Raw genomic sequence first — 22,517 nt, 5'->3', positions numbered from 1 at the left:
TCTGAATATTTGGCAAAAAAAATGTTTTATTAAAGGGGAACTCCTGTATTTTTAAACCTATACCTTGGTGCCAGTAGAGGTGTGTGTAGAATTCCCTCCGTTAGCTCTCCTATAGCTGTAAGTAGCCACATAATAGTAGCTATGAGCTAACAGAGCTATAGTACACGTTCATTCATTCATTCGTCTTAAAGTATTGGTGAAATAAAGTCAGATAATGCCTTATTTAGAGGCTGCATCGTCCCTGCCCTGTTCACTCTGTTATATGGATATACACCGATCGCAAGTTATCTAAATAGCTTCTGATGGACACCTACTTTCGCCAAACTGTTCTCAGTGATAGATAAACGTATTTCATGCCAGAAATAAGGTCTAGGTTTAAAAATACTGGAGTTCCCCTTTAATCAACAAGAGCGGCTGTAACATTTCTCACATTTTAAGAAGATATTCAAGTTTAAAAGCTAAAGTACAAACAATAAAACCAAAGTATCTGTAGTGGTGAATTTTGAAAATACAAGATAAATGGTGAGAAAAGGTAGCAGGCTGTAGGAATTCTCAATTGTTAATAATGATCATTGGAAGTCCCACTGGAGTGGGCCTCTCCCCACTCATCTGTTTTTGTATAGACATAGGAAAAATGTGCACGTTCTAAATGAAGCGCTGCAAGCATTCCACAAATTCACTACCTTGACTGAAGTACAATGCTGCTTTACATTGGGCCTTTAAAACTTTGGCTGTGTCTCATTATGAGTAGTTTCATTTTTACGGCCTAGCTCAGTGGCACAGCTGGTATATTATCCTTAATTCTTATAAGGACAGTGATTCCACCAGTAACATCTGAGTTTACCCAAATATTTCATGTCAACCTTTTTTTTTTGTCAATTTCTAACCAATTAACTCAGTTATTTTTAATTATTATTACAGTATAGTTATTGCATCTATACTGTAGATAGCACATGAAAAAAAATTATAAAATGCACTTTTATACTCCATTTCAACAGGCAAAGAGAGTACCTTTCTGAGCATGTGCAGAGTGGATTTCTTCAATCTAGCTTTCTTTTAATTTGAGGAACTGAGAATTACAATTGCCCACAGTTTTAACTAGCCTAGACACATCTATCAACACCCTTCACCAATATTTTGTTACAGAACTTTTCAAACTTCTCTGACTGTGACCGGCTCTTGGATCATTCAACTCCACCCACATCACGTCTGCCTATACCCAAGAGAAGGTTAGAAGTTAGGGTGTGGGAACCTAAAGTACCATAACAATAACTTTGATGTGGGCAGAGCTGGATGGTCCAACTCCTCCTTCCTTCAGATTGCAGTGAGCAGCTACTCAAACCTTTGATAACACCATAGAGATGTCTCTAGTAGCCCTCTAGATACTTATTGCACTTGCATGCTGGTAATTTTAGCCACAAGCTTTATTTCCTTTGTTGAGGTAGTTTCTGCAATGCCAGATTTCTCTCTCCAAGAGTTTTCATAAGGATTTATGTCAGGGCCATTGCTGAGCATTTAAAAACGGTCCATCTTTACCTTGTCAACCCTCATTTTGTGCTGTTAGAGTTGTGCTGCAGGTCAGTGTCCTGATAAAAGACCCAAGACCTTCACTTCAAAGCTAGTCTATGACGCTGGGTGATATACAGTAGTTTGCACTAAAATGCCTTTGTTGTCTTCATGTTTGACAGCAAAATAAAGCACCCACCAAGTTTTTTTGGCTGTTCTTTTCCTCATGGGGTTAATTTCTTCTCATAGAAAAAGATTGCTTAAAGTCAACAAACGTTATCCTAGAAAGATGGTAACTTATCTGTGGAAGTTTTTGCAAAATGATTCCTTCAAATCACATCTAAGTCATTTCTTTTGTTGGAAAAACACATGTAAATGAGTGAAAATAAAAGGCAACGCTTTTACTATACAAGAGCCTTTTTGTTTTGTTTTTCAAAAGTCATTAATATATTCAATTTGTCAAAGTATTTTGGATACAGTAAATAAAATAAATTAAATTAACCCTGATTTCAACTCAATCTGACCGAACCTGGTATTCAATAGTGTGCAGAATGTGTGCAAAGGAAAAAAAACAGGGACAGATTTTATAGACTCTGCACCTTGCTTTAGTGCAAAGGAAGTGTCGCAACTGGAGGGTGAGTGTTTGTCGTCCTCCTGCTGAGAACAGGACAGTTAATATATAGTTAAGTTAATAATGTGGAGCAGAGCAAAGACTGCAAGCTGTCCTGTATTCGCTGGATGTCTCACTGGGCTGTGGATAAAGAGTTATCTTCAAAAATGAATTGATTTTGATTGTGTGTAATCGTCAGAAGGTAAAAGAACATTATAAGTGTGATGGGAAATGGGAGCTTATCATGAATGAAGCAGGGTTATCAGGTTATAAGAAAAGCTGGGAAAGTACACAAGGAAGGGGCATTCAAACAAAGACTTACTGTATGGTGTAATAAAGCAGAGGTTCAAAGACGTAGATGTGTATTTATGGCTGTTTAAACAAAGATTCACAAGACACCAAGCTTATTTATCTGCTCTCATACGCACGCACACATGCACGCTCCTCATGACTGGGAGCTCTGCAGCTGAAACTACTCCGTCCGGTTGCATCAGATTTGTGTACAGCCTCTTTGTCCTCTTAACAAGGAGGACAGAAAGGAAAGGAGCGATCTGATCCTCTGGTGTATCAGCAACATATTCTGGATACAGTGTGTTTAGATTGTTCAGAACATGTGGTATGCAGATTCACACTGAGAGCAGAAAATAACTAATCTGCACTGTGCATGAAGTAGTCAGCATGAAGCTCTCTAAGCCGCTTGTTCCTAATCCAAGCAAACGAAAAAAAGAACATATTTGATTTATAAAATAAACTAGTGACTTGCTGGCTTCTGCTTCATATAAAGCAGACATTTGAGTGATCACCTCCAGTCATTTGTAAGAGAAAGTCAACCATTTTTCAATTCAAAGGTCTTACATATCAGAACATAAAAATAAAGAAATCATCTGGTAATCACCAGGTCTTAGAATTAGATGAATACAACCTCAAATGAACAACAACACATGTTTAATTACACTGTGTCAGTACATATCAACAAAAACATAGATATCATATTGGAAGACAGCCAATATTACTGTAAACAACAAGCATATTTATCAGCTGATTCATGTTGTGAGAAAAATACTTGTTTCAGTCCTGCCCAAACCTACTTTAACTTAGACTTTACACAGTGGTATGATTCTGCTGTGGAGGCCCTGTGACCGTGTGCTGTACTGTATGTCAATATCTTGACCAACTCAGGCCACTGATGTAAATTGGTGTGTTTTTTATCACATTTTGTCTTAGTTAGATAAGGATTTTAAAAAATCAACAAACAGACATGTGAGCTTCAGTTGTGGCCACAGTGACGGATGACTGCTGCAGACAGGTCGGACCTGTTCTGCACCAACATCCCCATCAGCTGTCATCAGTTGACACAGCAGTACTGATGGGTGGATGATAATGAGGTCAGTGCGGCTGAGTTTGCATGTGTAAAATGATAAAATGCAAAGATCTGCACTTTTACACACTTTATATTCAACCAATTATCCAAATTATATCCAAACTAGAGTCAAAACAGAAAAACAATTTATGTAACAGGACATTATGTAACAGCTTTTTTTTGGTGTGTGTGTTTGTGTGTGTGTGTGTGTGGGGGGGGGTCTACAATGCACATTTTCAATAGCTTCTGCCTGAAAGGAATTTCGATGGAGGAGCTAAGCTAACTGCAATTAAAGATGGGGGCTGAAAGTCGCACAAAGTGACACATTGTAAAAAATTCACAGTATAGGGATTGAAAACATTACGATTTTTTTAAGGTTTGAATTGTTTTAGATGGAGAAAAATGAGCTCCTCTGATGGAGAGTAACTGTTAGCTCAGCTCCCATGTTCTGAGACTTCAAACTGAGAGCACTCTGACTTCTGTCGACCGTACTTAGGAGACTACCAACTTCACTCAACCAACCAGCTAAAATTAATACAAAAAAACCCCCAAAAACCTGGTATTTCTCTTTCAATCAAGCTCATATTTTTCTAAACATATCAAATAAACTGACAGACATGTTAAGAGATGGCAGGCTAGTGGCCATCAACACTTCTTTTTCCTGTTAATTTGTAGCTGACAAAAACTGAAGGATGGTTGGGGAAGTTTTAAAAGCATAAAAATCTAACAAAACAATATCACTGAGTTGGTTTTGACTATGTGTTATGTCGAATGCTGGTGTCGAGCACCTATATAGAGTAATTACATTGTAGTTCCCCTGAATTTCAACAGAAATACACTTCTTCTTTGGTGGCACATCTCTCTATAACAACAGCTGATCTGTATTTGATTGGTTGACTGCTGTGATGTCACAGCAAGGAGGTTTTCTCATGTCATGCCATTGAGGCAGATGTTGGACAATTTATCGGTGAACAAAACAAACAACAAAACAACTCGATTCACATATTTCTGTTTCTATATTAAACTAAAGCAAATGTATTCATAGATATCCCTGAAAAAATGTATCACGATTTTACTTAAAAGTGACCTAATGCACATATTGCTTCTCAAAAGAATTTAAAAAGATGAATAACTAGCATCTGTGGGCACGAGGTTTCAGCAAAGTAACCAGAAAAAAGACCATTAGCATTCTCAAAGTTACCAAAAAACTATTCATATCAATTCTAAAACGGATTAGGAACCAGTGAACAGCTTCTCACAGCGATGCAGTTCTCATTTGGCAGAGCACTTTACGATCAAGAAATGCTAAACAATGGACAGTAAGGGGAAAACCGCTCTGTGTTTTGTGGATATGGATCCTGGGCTTCCCCAGGTGTGTGTGTGAGTGTGTGTGTGTGTACGCATAACTGACTGTCTAAATATTGTGTGTCAGACCACCTTACTCACCTGTGAGTAAAGCAAGATTCATGCTGCCAAGTCTAGCCTTAATTAGCCCACACACTGGAAAAGAAAAGAAAAAATTCCACTTGGAGCACTTACAAAAAATCTCATGAGAATTCTCTGGAAGCACTTTATAAGAAAAAATCCATTTACATTTACTTAGAAGGAACATTAAGTGATAGAGGAGGATCATCTAAGCATATATTACAGGTTACTTTTACTTTCTAATCTTGGCAATTCTATTAACTGCTGTTTTGTTTTCTATAGCTCCTTAAGTCGGACACTTGTGTTTCCCCACTTGTGTATAACCACCTAAAGCCAAAGTGTTTCATCATGCCAGAAATACTTCTGAGACAGCCTCAGGACGCTTTCAGATACGTTATTGACAAAGAACAAAACCAAAGCCCAAATCCTAACTTGTGTAGCGAGGGTAATACCTCATATGGAGAGAAGTGAGTATATGCAGGGTTGCTATGTATTTTTATGTAGGTTATTCTGAGTTAAAGAAGAGTTCTTATTAGTCTAAACAGGCAGTCCGTGGTATGCAGTAGAAGGACACTTCCTCTCTGAGGCACTGTGGTTATTAGCTTCTCCTCTGACACTGAACACACCCACTATCTACAGAGATGAATATCACGTGTATGATCATGAGTCATGGGCCGGTTCATTTCCATGGCAGCCGCTCTGTCTGTTACATCAAGGTGCTTCAAACTGCAAAGGTTTGTGAGGCAAAAATGATGGGAGTTATAATAGATGTAGTAAAAGAAAAAGAAAGGCCCATAGGTGTTACTGTTTACAATACAAGGGGTATTTAATTAGAGAAATTATACAGACGTGTTACATGCTTCAGTTTTGGTTTCCTGGGAATTTAGAGATGTACAAATGTAGTAGAAACAACTTTAGTCTCGACTTATCCACAGGTTAATCAATACATCTGTTACAGGAACAGGAACTTAGATTGTGTAGAAGTGAATGACTGTCTGTAGACAGGTTATAACTAAAATTAGTTAACCAAAAAAAAACAAAAAACGGCCACAATCAATCAAGGAACATATTTCTTTCCAATTCAACACATTTTATTTGCTACAAATAATCTCAAATGTAGCCTGAGCAGTTAAAGGCCGATCAAACACTGGCACAGACAAATGTTCTTGTATTCAAAACAAGGACAGTAATTGAACAAATACCCCTTAAATGACAGGTGACATTATAAAATCTTGTGAGAAAAAGAAAAGCAGCAACCACACGTGATTTAGGGGTTGTGTTATTACGAGTATTCAGGCTGGAGCAATGTTCCGCTTTGGTTGCTTTGCCTTAACCGCGCACCTTCAAAGTGACGTCACAGTCACAGCTCCCTGCAATCTGTGGGCATGTTGCACGATACACAGACCCGGAAGTTTCTGGACTGTTCCGCCTTAGCCCCGCCCACACGTCAGAGAGCTCAGCTGATGCAAGCCACGGCTCCATATAAAGAGCTCCACTCTCTCCTGCGCCAGCAGCACTGCCCAGCTCAGGTACTACATGGAGGAAAAGCAGACCAAACACTTTGTGGGGAGAACGGAGTATCACAAACAAGAGTCAGGATGGTCTATACCGCAGCCCTGCCCTTCGGACACGTACCTGTCTGGTCGGAGGAGGAGAGCGTCGTAGAGATGATAGGAAGATATTTGTTCCAGCTCAAATCTCCGGGTCCAGAGAGGAGTTCGGACCGGCGGGGCAGCGTGGACAGCTGCGATGAGAGAGAGAACAACTCGCCTTGTAAGTTTTTTTTTTCATTATTATTATTTTTTTAAGTTGTATTTAGAGTTGGTTAAAAAAAAAAAAAAATCTAATGACGTTTAATAAACCAAGTCCATATATTGTTTTAAAAAGCTTTAGGAGTCGCTTCTAATTGGCTGAGTTGCCAAGAACCGTTGAATTATATTTGATTGAAATATTAATGCGTCATCTTCAAAGCCAAAACTATTTACATTTTGGAGCTGGGCGCTATATATCCTGCCGGATCGCGAATCAGTTAGACTCTAGTCAGGTCTGATGCCATGACTACAGGTCCTGGATCAGGTGATATCTTGCTGAGCCGTTCACACATTCAGCTGCTGATGTCAAGACTTCACACTGATGACTCAGGGCAAAGACTGTCAGCATTGTTAGACCTTTATCACATGACCTGACAAAAGCAAAAAGAGGTCAAACTCTGTTAACACCGGCAACATGTACGTGTGAGACAGATTTGTTTTTTAAAAAGTGCACACTTGTTTCTTACAACACTCTGGTGTCATTACACAGTTACCAACTTGGACGCTGGTCTGGAGGATGAACAGCGGCTCCTCCATCAGGATGTGACCCGGCAGATGGAGCACTGCCTGACGGAGGCCAAGGCGTCCGTCCTCCACTGCCAGGTGCTGCTGCTGCCTCGTCACATGACAACCAGGGTCGGCCACCATGTGCTGCGCACCTCTACCGAAGAGCCCTGTGGGCTCCGGGGTGCCGCCATCAAACTCTACGTCGAGAGCAAAGACGGCCTGAAGTCTGTGGGGAACATCTTCCCCGACCCGACTGTCACCCCGACCTTTGAACTGTCCGTGGTCTTCAAGGCGGACGAGGACGGCAGCTGGCCACCGCTCAAGCATATTTTTGAGACCAACAAAGTGCTGAAGCTGAGACCAGAGTACCGGCTGGTGAAGAGGAAGCTCTACTCCTCTGCCAGTCCTGTTATTCATGAGTTCAGCTAGTGGTGAAAGTAGAGACTGTGGACCCATTTCATTCTTTCTGTTGGGTGTTTAAATGTTTGTTTTTTTGGATGAATGTAACTTTGAGCAGGTCCTCAAACTGCTGGTTTTCTAAACTCCACATTACTACAGTATGTTGCACAGAACAGTTGAAGGTCTAACACTGTAAACGTGTCACATTCATTTCAGGACTGGGCAGGTCTCACTTCTGAAGTCTGCTGTGCTGCTTTTTTTTATTTATCTGTGAAATAAATTTCTTTGCATCACAACTGTGTGTGTGTGTGTACGTGTGTGTACGTGTGTGTACGTGTGTGTGTGTGTACGTGTGTGTGTGTGTGTGTGTGTGTGTGTTCACATTTCTATGAATAACCCAGACGACCGTTGGATGAATGACGCGGTCTGATCAGCTCGCTCAGAATGTCAGCTCTGGGTTGCTCACACTGAAAAGGGGAACTGCATTAAAACCTGGTGAGCTACTTTTCAAGAAGCCCGGTGACGACTCGGAGGAAAGCAAGCGACATCACTACATTTAAATCAAATCTTTATTTAACAAATGTACAACAGAAAACACCAGCTACCCAAACTACATGATCCTTCTCAAGTACAAAACGCTTTTTGTAACTCCATCTAACACCCACTACAAACTGTTTTCTTATACCATTTACAAAGCGCGCACACAGTCACACGCACACACAGTCTCTCACACACACACACACACACACAGGCTACATCCAAAAGACAAATGGGGATGAATCATTACTACAAACTCTGCCCACCATGTTTAAGCCCATAAAGGGATGACTATAATTCAACACTGCAGCACAACATGGATTTACTTCTTTGTTTTGTCATCCATTACTTGGATTGGGGACGCCTCAATTTGTTTCACAACAAAGATGGAATGAAGATAATCCATCACGGTTGCATTAGTTCACCACCCAGCTGCTCCGGGTGTAAAGACTGTTGTGCCGGCACAGCTACGTGGATTTAAACAGCAGCTTTAAAGACGCCGTTTGATCTCTGCATTAAATTTGAATCGGACGTAAATTAATAACCTTGTTTTCAATCCTAAGCTTCGTGCTTTTGCAAAAGCTCAGCAGAAATGCAAAGTATGCGCAGTTTAATGAGCTGAAACGTGCGCATGTTTTTGTCCAGCAGATTAAAGCGATGCGAGACGTTATTACTCAGAGGAGAAAATAGCTCCACCTGATTTTCTTAATTTGGAGACATCTTTTTTGTACCGTTGCCACCCGGTGACATTCCAGCCAACATGTGCCGGGCACAGTTTGGTGCAGAGTACAATCAACCCACAGAGTAGTGTTAACATGTACAAACATGACCAGATCCGACAGAGCTCATCCTGCCCTTTATTGATCGATCCCAAACAAACTTTTTGCTGGTGAAAATCCTTTTTCCACAAAGTTCTAATTCATCTCAGCAGGCAGACATGATGACTCGCTATCTTAGCTGATTAAATGACACTTGAAGGGGGGGGGGGTCTGTCCTAGAGTAAAATCCCACAGTGCCACACATTAACTTTATGAACTACGCAGTCCTCTCAGACACATTGACAGACATGCACATCCACATATAACCCTGCCTAAGCCCATAAGCCCAAGTAAAGAATAATATGCGTGTATCTACACACAAACCAGGCTCACAGTCCTTTCCAGAAAACATCCAATGTGACCGGGCAGATAATGACCTCCACTTTCTGTCATATTTAGCTGCTTTGTCTCTCTAAGTGTTCTCTAAAAGCTGCTACTACTTCTTCATTTTGAGGTCGGCCTCCATGGCGCTGCGGCGTCCTCTGGTGCCTCCGTCCTGCAGCAAACAGGGAGAGAGAGGAAGAGACTTAACATGAGGGTGAAGAGTTCAAACGTCAGGTGGGTAGAGTGAAGGGGGGGGCCTGTAGAAGACCCCCACCGCCGCCCCAAACTCATGTGACTGAGCTCCGCACAAAAAAAAAAACAGCACAGTACACCTCGGAGGGCTTCCTCCTCAAATGAAGGACAGAAAGAAAAATAATGATGATTTGGAAGGAAAGAAAAAGAAAAAGGGAGACTTTAAAAGAAACAAAGGAGAAAAGAAATTAGAACATGCAGAGACATGGACAACCGCACATAAACAGAAAAACACAGGAAACCGGCATGGGCTCGTTAACCGAAGGGCGACGGAAGCTTGAGTGATGAGGGGCTGCTGGAGCCTGTCTGTGTGTGTGGTGAGAAAACTGTGTGCAAACACAAACTTAAAGTTTATGAGGGTGACACAGTGTGTTCAGAGATGTATGAGGCGTGTGTGTGTGTGTGTGTGTGTGTGTGTGTGCGAGAGACAGAAAGAGAAAGGGGGGGGCTTTCATTCTGATGGCCTAGTTTCAGACGCCGGGCTTTCCACAAAGGAGAAAACAAGGACATTTTGGAGAAAGTCTAAGACTGACACGAGTCATTTAATGTTGAACTGAAGACCAGTTCAAATATATACCGACGATGATCCAATAAAAACCTCTTTTCTAATCCTGACACTGAAAGATTAGCTCAACAAAGAACACATTTCACATGAAAAGATATTACTTCTTTCTTTTTTTGGATCGTTGTCTGAACTCTTCTCATCAGTTTCACATAACTTTGCCTCAATAAGAGTTGACACATAAAGCCGCTGGATTTAGTGGTTATTTTCTGCTCGTGCAAAGGAATAAACAACAACTTCAAGACTTCAACCCTACGGCGCTCATCTCTGAAAGTGCTAATGTCACTGAAGTAGAAATAAAGTGAGATGAAAACAGGACAGAGGTGTTGATAGCAACATTATGAGTGTGAGGGATGTTTGCTCTGAGACAGGTGTGTGCGGAGCGTGGCCTGGATCTGGTGAAATCTGAGGGAGAACCTGAATACTTACAAAGAGAGAGAGAAGAAAAGCAGGAGAGGCCATTGGGACACTGTCCTGTAGGAGGACAAACATCGGAGTGAGAAAGAGAAAGAAGAGACACACGTGCGTGAGAAAGCAGGTTTCATACGAGTCTGCGTCAAACACAGGCAGCGCTGAGGGGAAAGGTGTCCGCTGCACCTCAGCACAGGACGCACGGGCGGACACAAAGTCAAGGAACATCAGACAGACACAGCAACACGCAAAGGTCACCATCTGGACAGCAACAAGAGACTCACAAGCAGGCACATTCAGCAGTTCCTATCGTGGCTGCCGTAACTTTCATTAAGCGGCATCTCCTTCATGGGTTGCAGATTATAGAAAAAAACAAACAGGTTTGACGGTCTCGTATCAAACTTTGTTGAATTTGCGGCGAGGAAACCGCCAAACCGAAAATAAAACACATGCGCGAAGGTATTCGTAAAACATGGAACACAAACGAATATGTACCACTGGACCTCGAGAGCTTAGCTAATTCCCAGGTGTTTCCCAGGGGACATTAATCATTTCAACAGGAAAATAATGCATCAAGTAGCAGGGACTCCAACGTTCATACAAACAACAGAAATGAATACGCGACGCCATGGAAACGGATTCAAACAGACGTGCAGACAGGGGTAGATGAGAACATGTCAGCGGCAGACAGACGGTTAGTGAGGAGAGGCGCAGGTGCAGGACAGAAATTGGGAAGACAACATTTCTTTCACTGAAGCAGTTAGCGTCGAGCAGAGCAGACAACGAGCCACGTAAATACAGTTGGAGAAAGAAAAGCGCGCCCCCTATCAGCTCTAAGGTTTTAAGTATGAGGTAAAGTGCTGTGTAAGAAAAAAAAAAAGAAGAATCACCACCTGGTTCTTACCAGGTCTTAAAACGTCTCATTATTTATTCATCAAAAACTAAGTAAAAAAAAAAAAAAGAATGCAGGGTGGACCCTGTCTCTCAGCCAATGACAGCTGGGATAAGCTCTAGCCCCCCCCCTTGGATTAAGTGGGTATAGAAGATGGGTGGATTTCAATCAGGTTGAGGTCTGGACTTTAACTGGACCATTATAGCATCCTGATTCTTTTCTTCTTCAGACATTCTGTTGTAGATCTGCTGCTGTGTTTGGGATCATTGTCCTGTTGGTGACCCAGTTTCAGCCAAGCTGTCAGACAGATGGTCTCACATGTGACTCTAGAATAATTTGATATCCAGAGGAGTTCATGGTGGACTCAAGGTGTCCAGGTCCTGTGGCTGCAGAACCAGCCCAGATCATCAGCCCTCCACCACCGTGCTTGACAGTTGGTATGAGGTGTTTGTGCTGATATGCGGTTTGGTTTCCTCCAAACATGCTGCTGTGCATTATGACCAAACCTCCTCTCTTTAGTCTCACTTATTCAAAGGACATTGTTCCAGAAGTCTTGTGGTTTGTCCTGATGCAGCTTTACAAACCTAAGCTGTGCTGCCCTGTTCTTTTTAGAGAGAAGAGGCTTTCTCCTGCAACCCTTCCAAACAAGCCTTTTTTTTTTAACTGTACTGTCATGAACTGTAACATTTAACATGCTGACTGAGGCTCATAGAGTTTTAGATCTAGATGTTGGTTTTTCTCAGTTTCTCTGAGCATTGTACAGTCTGACCTTGGGGTGAACTCACTGGGACGTCCACTCCTGGGGAGATAAGCAGCTGCCTTGAAGGTTTTCCACTTGGGAATAATCCTTCTCTCTGTAGAATGTTTGGAAATTACCTTCTAACCCTTCCCAGACTGATGGGCAGCAACAGTTGCTTCTCTAAGATCATTGCTGATGTCTTTCCTCCTTGGCATTTGCTCCAAACCAGCAAACTGACAAAACGTCTGCTCACACTTACTGATGAACAATTAATCAAGTGCATTTTATTAGCAGCACCTGGCAGCTACTTACCTTCTTAACTCCTGTGGGAGCAGTAAGGGCGGACATCTGAGGTTGCATTTACCTCATTTTAAGACCTGATAAGGACCAGATGATTTATTTTAGTATGTCCTGATACCTATAAACTTAGAACTGAAAGAGCATGTCTGACTTGTATGGTGTTCATTTGAATGTAAGTACTTATAATCAGTGTCACTGAGCATCGGTGTCTTTTTAGTCTTGACATCAGCATTCATTCCATTTTGTACATGAAGATGGGACTGTCATATACTGAGGTATGCTGTTAGATATGTGACGTGGAATGTAAAAACAGTTTCGCCTACAATTTGAAAAAATTCAATTTAGGTGTATTTACATGAACAAACTGCTTCATGATGATGGAGGGAAATTAGTTTGACACGTTAAAAGTGATCAATGCTGTCTTAGTATCAAGTTTATAAAGCACCAAGAAAAAAATGAAGTGTTTAATTAAATTCAACAAAGCACAGTCAAAGACTCTAAATTAGCCATATGCTGGAGCTCCTAATGAGTCGAACTAACTTGTCTGTTGGGACTGAGGATCAAAACATCAGGCATCACGGTCAATAAAGTCATTTGAAGCAAAGAGGCTGAGCTCTTAAATGTGCAGGCGCTCGTGTTTGCCCCCGAGCTCGAGAGATTTGTCCGTAAACACCGGAAATAAGCAGGTCCTACGCTGACTGTTTAGTCAAGTGTCCCATAAGGAGCTGATGAACTTGGGTAGAAATGTGTCCAAACATGTCCAAGCAGTGGCAGCAGGCTTCTGAACTGGCAGCACAAAGGAGACGGACTGTGCAAAACGACCTAACGGGCATTTCCAACACATCTGAAGTAAAGTGAAATTTGCCCCTAAGGTGGAGGAGGCTCTCTCTCCAATTCGCTTTTGAGTTTCAGATGTTTTTTTTATGATGTTTGCGAATCGCTGTAGGACCAATGACTGGAATAGCAGATCTGGACAATAATAATAATCATCATAACAACCACAATTAAAAAATGTCATGAATACAACCTTTGCAACTATAAAAATCAGAGGTTAATAACATGTATCTGGAGTCCATCTGAGCCTGTAAATAAAAATACAAAATTAAAACCCCCGCACACCTACAGAGATGTTTCCATTTATTTCCATAAAACTTTGTCTCAGGATCAAGTTGGACACAGCTGCAATCCACAGAAAATTCACAAGTTCAAATATTTCAAGGAATAAATTATATCGAACAGAGTTGGAGACACAAAAGTGGACAGTTTAGTTTCACAACTAAAGGTGACATTTTGTGATTTGGACGCTTAAAACTTGCTCTGAGCAGGACTTCCCTTCCCCTCATGCTGCCCAACCCACCTTCTCAGCCGGCTCCCCTGGCTTACGGTTTCCCTCCCTGCCGCGAAGGCTCTTGGCGGAGATAGCGCTCTCTGAGGTCTGCATGATGAGCTGGGTGGCCAGGAACTGCTGGACGTGCTCCAGGACGTCACGCTGCATCTCCAGAGCCATGTGGTAGACGTCGTGGTCCGACGAGTTGTACATGACGGCGTTCTGAAACATCAGCATGATGTCGCGCTGGAACTCGGCCGTGGTGCGGATCACACCGGACTCGATGTTTTTCTTTATGGCTGACAGGTCCATTGGTCTGGAGCAGGAACACAGAAGGAGACGTGCTTTTTAAAGTTGATATCTTCTCAAACACGAATGAGCTGTAAAAGACCTTTGACTTGAGAGGAATGTGGAAAGCGCATCTGTGAGCGTGAGCAAACCTGCTGCATCTCTTTGTTTCGTTGCCATAACTCAAACATGTGCTACTGAGGGTGTGTGTGTGTGTGTGTGTGTTTACTTTCTCTAACCTGTGCACAATGCTGTGGTAACCGGGGGCGATGTCATCTGACACAGGCTGCAAGAAAACACTGGCATACCTGAGAGACACATTAGATCTTATTAACATCAAACAGTCTTTGTTCTAGAAGGAGCAGCCTGCCTTTTCACCATCAAGACAAACAAAGACTGTTGCTGTGCTTGAATCATCCACTCGCTGTGTGTCCAATGTATAGTGAGCAGGGCTGGACAGCTGCTGATGCATTTCGGACACTCCTTGAATGCAGCTTTATACGCAAATGTCAAATCGTGAGTAACAGAAAGCAGAATATGCTGTTTTTGGTAGAAAACATCTTGTAATTAACATCTCTCTATACAACACTGACATAAAACTGAATAGCACCAATAAACTACGCACTCGTAGTCTTTTGATTGCACTGCATCAACCTACACAAGCGCCGACAGCAGCCTCGACCACATAATAATCTTGTTATCCTTATTATCATCATCATAACCTTCAGTTAACCAGGAAATAACTTGTATTTACCCAGTAACAGGTCTAACTCAGATTAAGGAGCATCCCAGCAGCATCAGCATGGTGATATACAATGAAAACAAATATCTGAGAAAAGCACATGCATAATTAAAAACTACATGAGCAAGAAAATCTAAATATTGAGGTGATGTTATTAGCACCAGCTAGTGGTAACAAGAGTTAGCGCCTGGCTTCAGAGCAAAGGGGCGTGATGGTCCATCTTGAACCAGCATATCTTTTGTGCACCACTTGATGGAAAAGCAGTCTACCACTTGATTGATTTCTGATGTGCAAAGAAGCAGCACCTGTGATTGGCTGCAGCCCTCCACACCAGCATGATGGCTTTCTTCCAGATCTTCTGTGCCTGGACTGCCTCCTGGTCCTCTCCACACGTGGAGCTGATGTGGAGAGAAAACAGAACAGAGGGAGGAGAAAGGAAGTCAGGGCAGAGTAGGAATGTGGAGGAGACTCCCAGCAGTGAGTGGAAACAGATAAGCACAGTTACAGTTCGGCTTTTTATGTTCTAAATGCAACAAGCACGAGTTTAACCAGTCACTGTTTCATTCTACCAATACACAGCACAAAACTCTTAATTGTTACGGTCGTCTCTGCAAACGTGACCACCTGGAAACCTACAGCTGGGAGGAGGAGGCCGGGCTGCTGGCCAGTGAATCAGCGGTGTAGCGTTGGGAGGGCGGACCGTAGCCGTCTTCGCTCTCGCTGGCTGCCCGCTCCACCTCAGACAGATAAGGACCCTCCCCACAGTCCTCCTTCAGCTCCATGCCTTCTTCTGGGTCACCCTCACTCCCTGCCTCCTCCTCCTTCACCTCCTGGATTCAGCAACACACACACACAGAAAAACTACAGATTAAAACCGCTTTTATTGTCAAAGCAATGTCAGTATGTTTAGATAGAGTCATCCGTGTTACCTTCGACTCTTTTCCAGACACAGAGCTGTCCTCCGAGTCTATGACAGAAACGAACAACAGAAAAGAGTGTTAAAAACAAACAAACGTGAGCATTATTTCTACATGTACATGTGTGCATCATCCACCTAGGCAGGGTGGGTTGGGTTCAGGCTGGCTCCACTCCTCCCCTTCACTCTTCACTGTAGCTTCAGTAGCCTCCTTCACCGCGGGCCCCTCCTCTGTAACTTCACTTCCTGTCGCGCCGTCATCAGATGCGACCGAAGAGGTGACATCACTTCCCATCACCTCGGGTCCCTGCTCTTCTCTTTTAGCTTCGGGCTGACTTTGTGGCTCCAGGTTGCCAGGCGTCGGGGCCGACATCGTGGCCACATCTTGAGGTTCCTGTGTGGAGTTTGAGTCCTGGACAGTGGGTGTGGGCTCTAAAGGCTTCAGCTCCTTTGTTTCCCAGGGACCGGGGAGGGAGTGGCCTTCTGAAACCTCCTCACAGAGAGAGAGAGCGGCTTCCACAGCAGCTGCATCTAAAGCCTCCACAGGGTCGTCCACCTGGGGCGATGGACAGAGACAAGCACACAGAAAAAAGGAGCTAAATCACTCAGTGCTGTAAAACAGCCACACATACACAACCCTATGTTTGCCCAGTGCTATCCTGATGATGCACCAACTGCTGTTTCTGTTACACAGTGTTGTATCTACTAATCGCTTCTTCTACACAGGGCATTCATGTTTATTACAACAACATTTAGCAGACGCTTCTATCCCAAGCAACTCATCGGTGAGACACTAAGACACATCGGCTACTGCAGTTAGAGCTAATTGAAATATTTTTAAATGACAGTACAACAGAACATGAAAAGTAAGTGCAGTTTAGGCGTGTTAGGAGAGGAGATGGAAGAAATTCTTCTTTGCTTTGATAGCATTTGGCAGCTTTTGACATAACAAATTAAAACAGTCTTATGCATAAGAATGGCAGTACCAGAAGATGTTCCTGAGAGCAGTGCAGAAGCAGGGAATGAGCGTATATGACTGAGTTTAGATACCTGGGTGCATTAGCTGATGACACCCGGTCAAACAGCTGAGGCGTGTGTGTGCGTGTTCAAACACAGATGTGGAGCAAAAGATAAAGCACCTGCAGGATTGACTGAGTGAAGTTCATGCCAATCAATATAAGCAAGAGGCTAATAAACCCAGACAGGGTGTTTTCGCAGTTCAAATAAATGATACGGTGATAAACAACAGCTAATTTTGTTTTAAGAACACAATATTAAGCACCTAGTTGCTTAAAAGTGGTTTACCCTTGCAATGTCTCAGTCATTAAAGGGCTTTTCCAAGAACAGGAAGTTTAAAATCAAAATAACTCCATATTCTTCTGTTCCTCCAAACTTCCGGCCCAATTTCGAAGCTCCCCTTTCTATCACTGGTAGATTGTAACCATCCAGTCTGGTTTCAAACTGCACCACTGCACAGAAACAGCTCTTCAGAGAGTTGTTGCAATTTGAGCTAATTTGAGTAAAGTGAATATGGCGGCTGACTGCTTAAGAGCAGTCAGTTGAGTGGTGAGTGGCGGAAAGAACAAGGAGATGCACAACAGCTGTGAACAAATATTATTGTCCTCGCTGTGGTGTTCAAAATCCACTTGAACTGGAGCAATATGTATGTTTTATGGAGATAATCTGAGGTGAACCCTTGTGTACATTTCAGCAGTATGTACCTTCTCCTCTATGATGGCAATAATGTCTCCCACGGTCTCCAGGTCCAGTTCATCTCCCATGTAAGACACGGCCACAAGATCCTCTTCTACTAATCCCACCTCTTCACCGAGCTCTGCCTTCACCACAGCTTCTGCTTCTCCCTCTGCAAACACAGACGGATGAGTAAATCCCAACATGTGCGCACATGAAGCCCCTTCTTCAATCAGAAGCAAACAGCAGAGAAACAACAGTTAATGGAGTAGAAAGATCTGGCAGCGTCCCAGTCACAAAGTGATTATGTATATGCATACAGAGTTATTCAAGTAGGTTTACCTGCAATGACCTCGTGCCCTGGTGCTGCTGTGGCAGTGTGAACACCATTGACTGAGCTTCCAGTGGAGTCTCCTTCTGCAACCTGACGCCAAAACACAAAAGCAAATCAGAACCACTGCTGAAAGCAGAGATTATGTGGCGTGAAACTGGAATATTGTGGTTGAGGCGAGCTCCCTTTGAAAGATTACCGTTTTAAAGAGTCGCCTCAGCAGTGAATTACTGCATGACCAAAAGCTGAAAAAGCACGACTCCTCAAAAGCTGCACATCCAATCATCTAAGCCCATCCTGAGCTAAAGCAGTGGCTTAAAATGAATAACTCATGATGAGCTTTTGTATTTGCTATATTTAATGTTTAATTAAAGCTTTCATTCAAGGTAAACACAAGAAACTTGTGCTACAGAAAAAAATGGACCATAATGCCCTATATAGACCAGTGAATAGTGCTGACCAACATGTCATTGGGGTCATCAGGTGGGAACCTCCTTTCATCTGTGTTTTGTCTAGCTGGGCCCACGACACCTCCAGGAGGCTAGAGTGATCACTGGAGTCACTCCCCTAATGCCAGCCATCACTGCTCCTCATCTTTTTTTTTTTTTTTGCTCCACAAGCTGCCCCAGCCTCTCACCCACTGCACACCAGTCATAGCGGGTGGGGATTCAAACCCTGGTTCGGGTAGGGGGTAATAAAAGTACAGAGGTGGAGGCAGGACAAGACACACCAGCTGATTCAGCAGATAAACTCACCTAAACAGTCCTACAGTCACTAAGAATGCTTGCAAAAATTTATTCAGTATCTTTTCACATAATCTCGATGAAAACTGCATAAAACAGGAAGAAGAACTGAATACAGGAACTTTCAAAAAGTGTTTTTGTGTCATCATTATTAATCTGCGTGGGTTTGAACCATTCCAGCTAAGCCTCCCACTCACCAGGCGGGGGCTGGCTGAGATGAGGTTTCCTTTTTTAAGCAGTTCTGATAAAAGCGGCGAAGGTGGTGGTGTGGATTTCTGGGATAGGAGTCTCTTCTGTGGCGAGTCATCTACTAGAGCAGCCAGGCCTCCATCTTTGGGTCCCGGAGGGTCTACTGCTGGTAGAAACACTCCAACTCCTTGCACCTGGCAGAGACATGAAACAAACTGTGAGACGGCTTGCAACAGTACTTTCTTTCCTGTACTACTACCATTGAATCATAATGATACAAAAAAAGGACTTGTTTGTGGAATCCAGAATGAAATCTGAAACCTATGTGGCCCCAAATCAATTACTATGTGACCCGAGTCGGCTGAGGTAACAGTGCCTAATAATGGATTCAGTCAAATGTGCCTCTTAAGACAGGACTGGAATGGTTTCTGCTGCTTCAAAACAACGTCATTCATAACGTCTAACTTAACATTTGCATTATTCTTCTATCACAACGCTACTAAAGCAGAGTATAAAGTTATTCTTACAACTGAGTGGGTGGTCGTGTCATCAGAGGAAACGCCTCCCGTATCCATGGGGGGGGTGGGGACTGAGGAGTCGGCCTGAGAGTCCTGTGTCGGGGGGCTGGTCCCCAGAGGAGAACGTACGGTTACACTGGGGAGACGCTTTGGTGTGTTTTTCACTGCCTGACGAGCTGTGACAAGCAGAGTGGGTCAGAGGGAGAATGAGTTCACTTTGGAAGTGTTTTCATGGCATCACGAGCAGGGCTCATGAGATATTTCATCATTCCAGATTCCAATCAAACCAAACAACCCCTTGTTTTAACAAATGATATGACTAAAATATTCCTGGGAGGACAATTACGTGTTTTTAGACTGGGAGACCAAAACTGGAAGAAAAACTTTAGATCACTTTAGATCCAGTAAATTTTCTTTACTGGATTTTGATCTTATGTCACAGTGGATCAATTTTTAATATGGAGAACAATATTACTTCGCTATGCAACTTTTTAATAAACAATGACTGCTATTAAAGCAGTCTCCATCATGCTCAGAGAATGACCCAAGGCAGCACTAGCGATAATTCCAATGTTAAGAAAATCCCACCCACATGATCAAAAACTGATACATCAACAGAGACCAGGGTGGACCGACCTTGGTACGCCATTTCAGTAGCTTTCCTCTTCTGTTCCGCTTCCTCCTCATCCTGTTTCTTCTTTCTGGAATTGAAATAACAAACATTCACAACTGACAACGTGAGGCGTGATAAAGGAAGTAAAGGAGGGAGGTAAGACTGTTGAGTCCAGACACTGGATGTCCAATTGTTGCTATTTGACTAAATGAGCCCAACCCCAACATGGTAAATTTGGCTAAAATGCTTAACATGCACCATGTCTTGATGAAGTTTAAGGAGTTATATATTTGCCTCTGATATACTGTAAACTAAAACTGTGGAAAAGTTCACATTTTGACCAGGTGGAGGATTTTAGGGAATCTAGGTGCCACAGAAATGACAGCTTTCATCCAAAAGGAACGTGGCAAAACTTTCATTTCATGTTAGGGATCTATCGATTAGTGGAATCCACATTTGACTTCCTGAACCGATACTGATTATCAAACAGATTAGAGCCTTACAGTGTGATCTCTGCCCACAGCTCCTTCAGCTGAGAATCCATGTGACCCGTTTGGATCAGATCCACCTCCTTCTTCAGTTTCCTGTCAGGACAACACACTATATTACCATCCTAACTTCTACATTTGAATACAAAAATTGTGTTCATGCAAGTCATCAACAGGAGAAGTTTCAAAGTGACACCAGCTTAAGTCATATATACCTGTACTGCTCCTGGGTGTCTCGCAGTAGTTTTTTCAGCTCCTCTATCCTCTCAGCAGTTAACCTACGAACAATGACGTCTTCAATGGTCTCTACCACCTCGCCCTTCTCACCGCGCTTACGCCTGAAGCAAGACAGCACGCACACCTGAAGTCAACTCTCAAATTACATACATTAGTAAACTAAAGCAGCAACATTATGGTCGTGGTAACGTGGGGTTGAGGTACTGACTTGGGTGCTTCTGTGGCTTCGAGCAGTTCAGAATATTGTGAGGCACAGTGCTGAGAAGCAGAGAGAAAAAAAGAAAAAAGTCATCCTGAAGTAGACTGAGAGGAGCTTCATGGATAATACCTTTCCATGCAGCACACCCGACTTAATGAGGGGAAAAGAAATTGCCGTGAAGGTTTGCGGCTCCTCACCTTCTGAGAGAACCAGTCGGGGGGACGACCGGGCTCTGAGAAAGGCTTGATGGCTCTGCTTACAGACACCCTTGAAGACAAAGAAACTCCTCAGAATAAATATACACTGAAAACAGGACAAGCTTAAAATATACAGGATCTCATATGAGTTCAGACATCAGCTTCAAATTTAGGTTCACTGTGAAGACACAAAGACCGATGCCATGTTTTGATCTGAATACCAGGGTTGTGTTGTAACTCAATGCTGTCTCATCTGTTTGAGTTTGTCAAGTCAGATAATCAAAAGAAACCCAAAGATTGTTGAGCCTGCTTTGTAGTTCACCCCTCTGCTTCTATTTGTCTGGGTTACTGCTACTGTCCCATTTGTGAATGACAAAACCTGCTTTGTTTAGTCTGTAGTGAGTTTTGTTTTTGCTTTACCAGTTTTGGTCTCCGCTCCTCATAACAGACGAGGCCAGGCACAATTTCTCCCTGACCGACCAGGGCTCTGTAGGGCCCACATTCAGTATCTTGTGTTCTGTGGGGGGGGGGGGGAGACAATAAAGCAAATAATTTATTATATAACCCATGCATTTTTGGTTATCCATGATAAAGGCATGTCGCACTGTAAAAAATGTCCAGCATGCATAAAACAAGACAAAATATAAAGTGACACGGTGCTGTCTGTCAGAGCTGATAAATAAAAAAATGTTTTACTTTTACCATACTTTTTATATATATCCATATCATTATTACTCTGTCCGTAGATTAATTGTCTATTTGTTTTGTTTTGTTTGGTCATATTGTGATGCCACACGATATCGCTCAAATAAAAGTCCTGTCTTCATTTCTTGCTGTCAAAAAAACAAAGATCTAATCGCCTTGCAGCTTTCACTGTATTCATGAAAGCTAGGTCGGGACTGTTAGCGGTATTTTTCACACTAGCTCGTGTCGGGTCGTGAGGACTTCTTTAAGATTATTATACATTTTCACTTCACGTTTTTGCTGAGAACCGAACACGGTTAATCATCACACTATAGTACCAATTTACTAGTGGCCATTTACTCTGAAAACAACAAAAAACAGCTGGTTAAGGTTTGAATAACAGCGCTAGCTTAGCAATGATGATCGGGGGGGACACATTCATGGGACACAAACATTTACACAGACTTTAAAAGCTTTGTCAAGCAACAAGATAACTGGCTATAAAACAACCCGTTTAAATGCAATGTTTTGAGCTCGTCTTTCGTTATTTGTGTCCCTAAATTAAAAATGATATATAAAAAGAGTTTAAAAAATAACTTACTGCCGACTCCGCTCGCCATTGTGTTTGTGACAAGGCCCGGGGCACAACTTCCGCCGGACAGGTTTCAGTGCTGCACACAATACTCACACTGTAACCCGAGCGTCTGTATTGAGTGAGCGAAATTGAGTAAAAAAAAAAAAAAGGGTTAAGGTTAAGAAAAGAATAGGTGAAATGGTAGAATGTAGACCCCCCCCCCCCCTTTTTTTTGTTTAATGTAAGTATTATATTTGTTGTTGAGTTTACTTTTCATTTTCAAGCCGAGGACTTGAGAATAGCTGACTTCTCTCAACTTTAAGTGG

At 42.6% G+C, this 22,517-nt stretch overlaps 2 protein-coding genes across 4 annotated transcripts; one reads left to right on the top strand and one right to left on the bottom strand.

Annotated features, from left to right (window-relative positions):
* Positions 1-6,355: 6,355 nt before the first annotated feature.
* Positions 6,356-7,908, top strand: LOC140318683 (DNA damage-inducible transcript 4-like protein). The gene is made up of 2 exons (XM_072396488.1): positions 6,356-6,674; positions 7,203-7,908. The coding sequence occupies exons 1-2, from the start codon at positions 6,365-6,367 to the stop codon at positions 7,646-7,648; spliced, it is 756 nt and encodes a 251-aa protein (XP_072252589.1). The 5' UTR covers positions 6,356-6,364; the 3' UTR covers positions 7,649-7,908.
* Positions 7,909-8,169: 261 nt separating this feature from the next.
* Positions 8,170-22,280, bottom strand: brd8b (bromodomain containing 8b). Of its 3 annotated transcripts, XM_072396162.1 has the most exons (19): positions 22,219-22,280; positions 21,354-21,450; positions 20,934-21,003; positions 20,746-20,795; positions 20,516-20,638; positions 20,316-20,396; positions 19,836-19,900; positions 19,209-19,375; positions 18,690-18,875; positions 17,761-17,842; positions 17,448-17,590; positions 15,865-16,282; positions 15,740-15,777; positions 15,447-15,640; positions 15,116-15,208; positions 14,308-14,376; positions 13,811-14,096; positions 10,541-10,585; positions 8,170-9,469 (listed from the first exon to the last, which is right to left on the bottom strand). In XM_072396162.1, the coding sequence occupies exons 1-19, from the start codon at positions 22,235-22,237 to the stop codon at positions 9,410-9,412; spliced, it is 2,286 nt and encodes a 761-aa protein (XP_072252263.1). In that variant the 5' UTR covers positions 22,238-22,280; the 3' UTR covers positions 8,170-9,409. The 3 variants fall into 3 exon arrangements, with proteins under 3 accessions (XP_072252263.1, XP_072252264.1, XP_072252265.1); XM_072396163.1 differs by lacking the exon at positions 10,541-10,585; XM_072396164.1 differs by lacking the exons at positions 8,170-9,469; positions 10,541-10,585 and having other exon boundaries at positions 13,840-14,160.
* Between the last annotated feature and the right edge of the window lie 237 nt (positions 22,281-22,517).

This window comes from Leuresthes tenuis, unplaced genomic scaffold (assembly GCF_036924035.1).
Source record: "Leuresthes tenuis unplaced genomic scaffold, fLeuTen1.0.hap1 SCAF_11, whole genome shotgun sequence".
NCBI classification, from domain to species: Eukaryota; Metazoa; Chordata; class Actinopteri; order Atheriniformes; family Atherinopsidae; genus Leuresthes; species Leuresthes tenuis.
The sequence above is the reverse complement of the archived record's forward strand: the minus strand, read 5'-3'. Positions and strand labels throughout refer to the sequence as shown.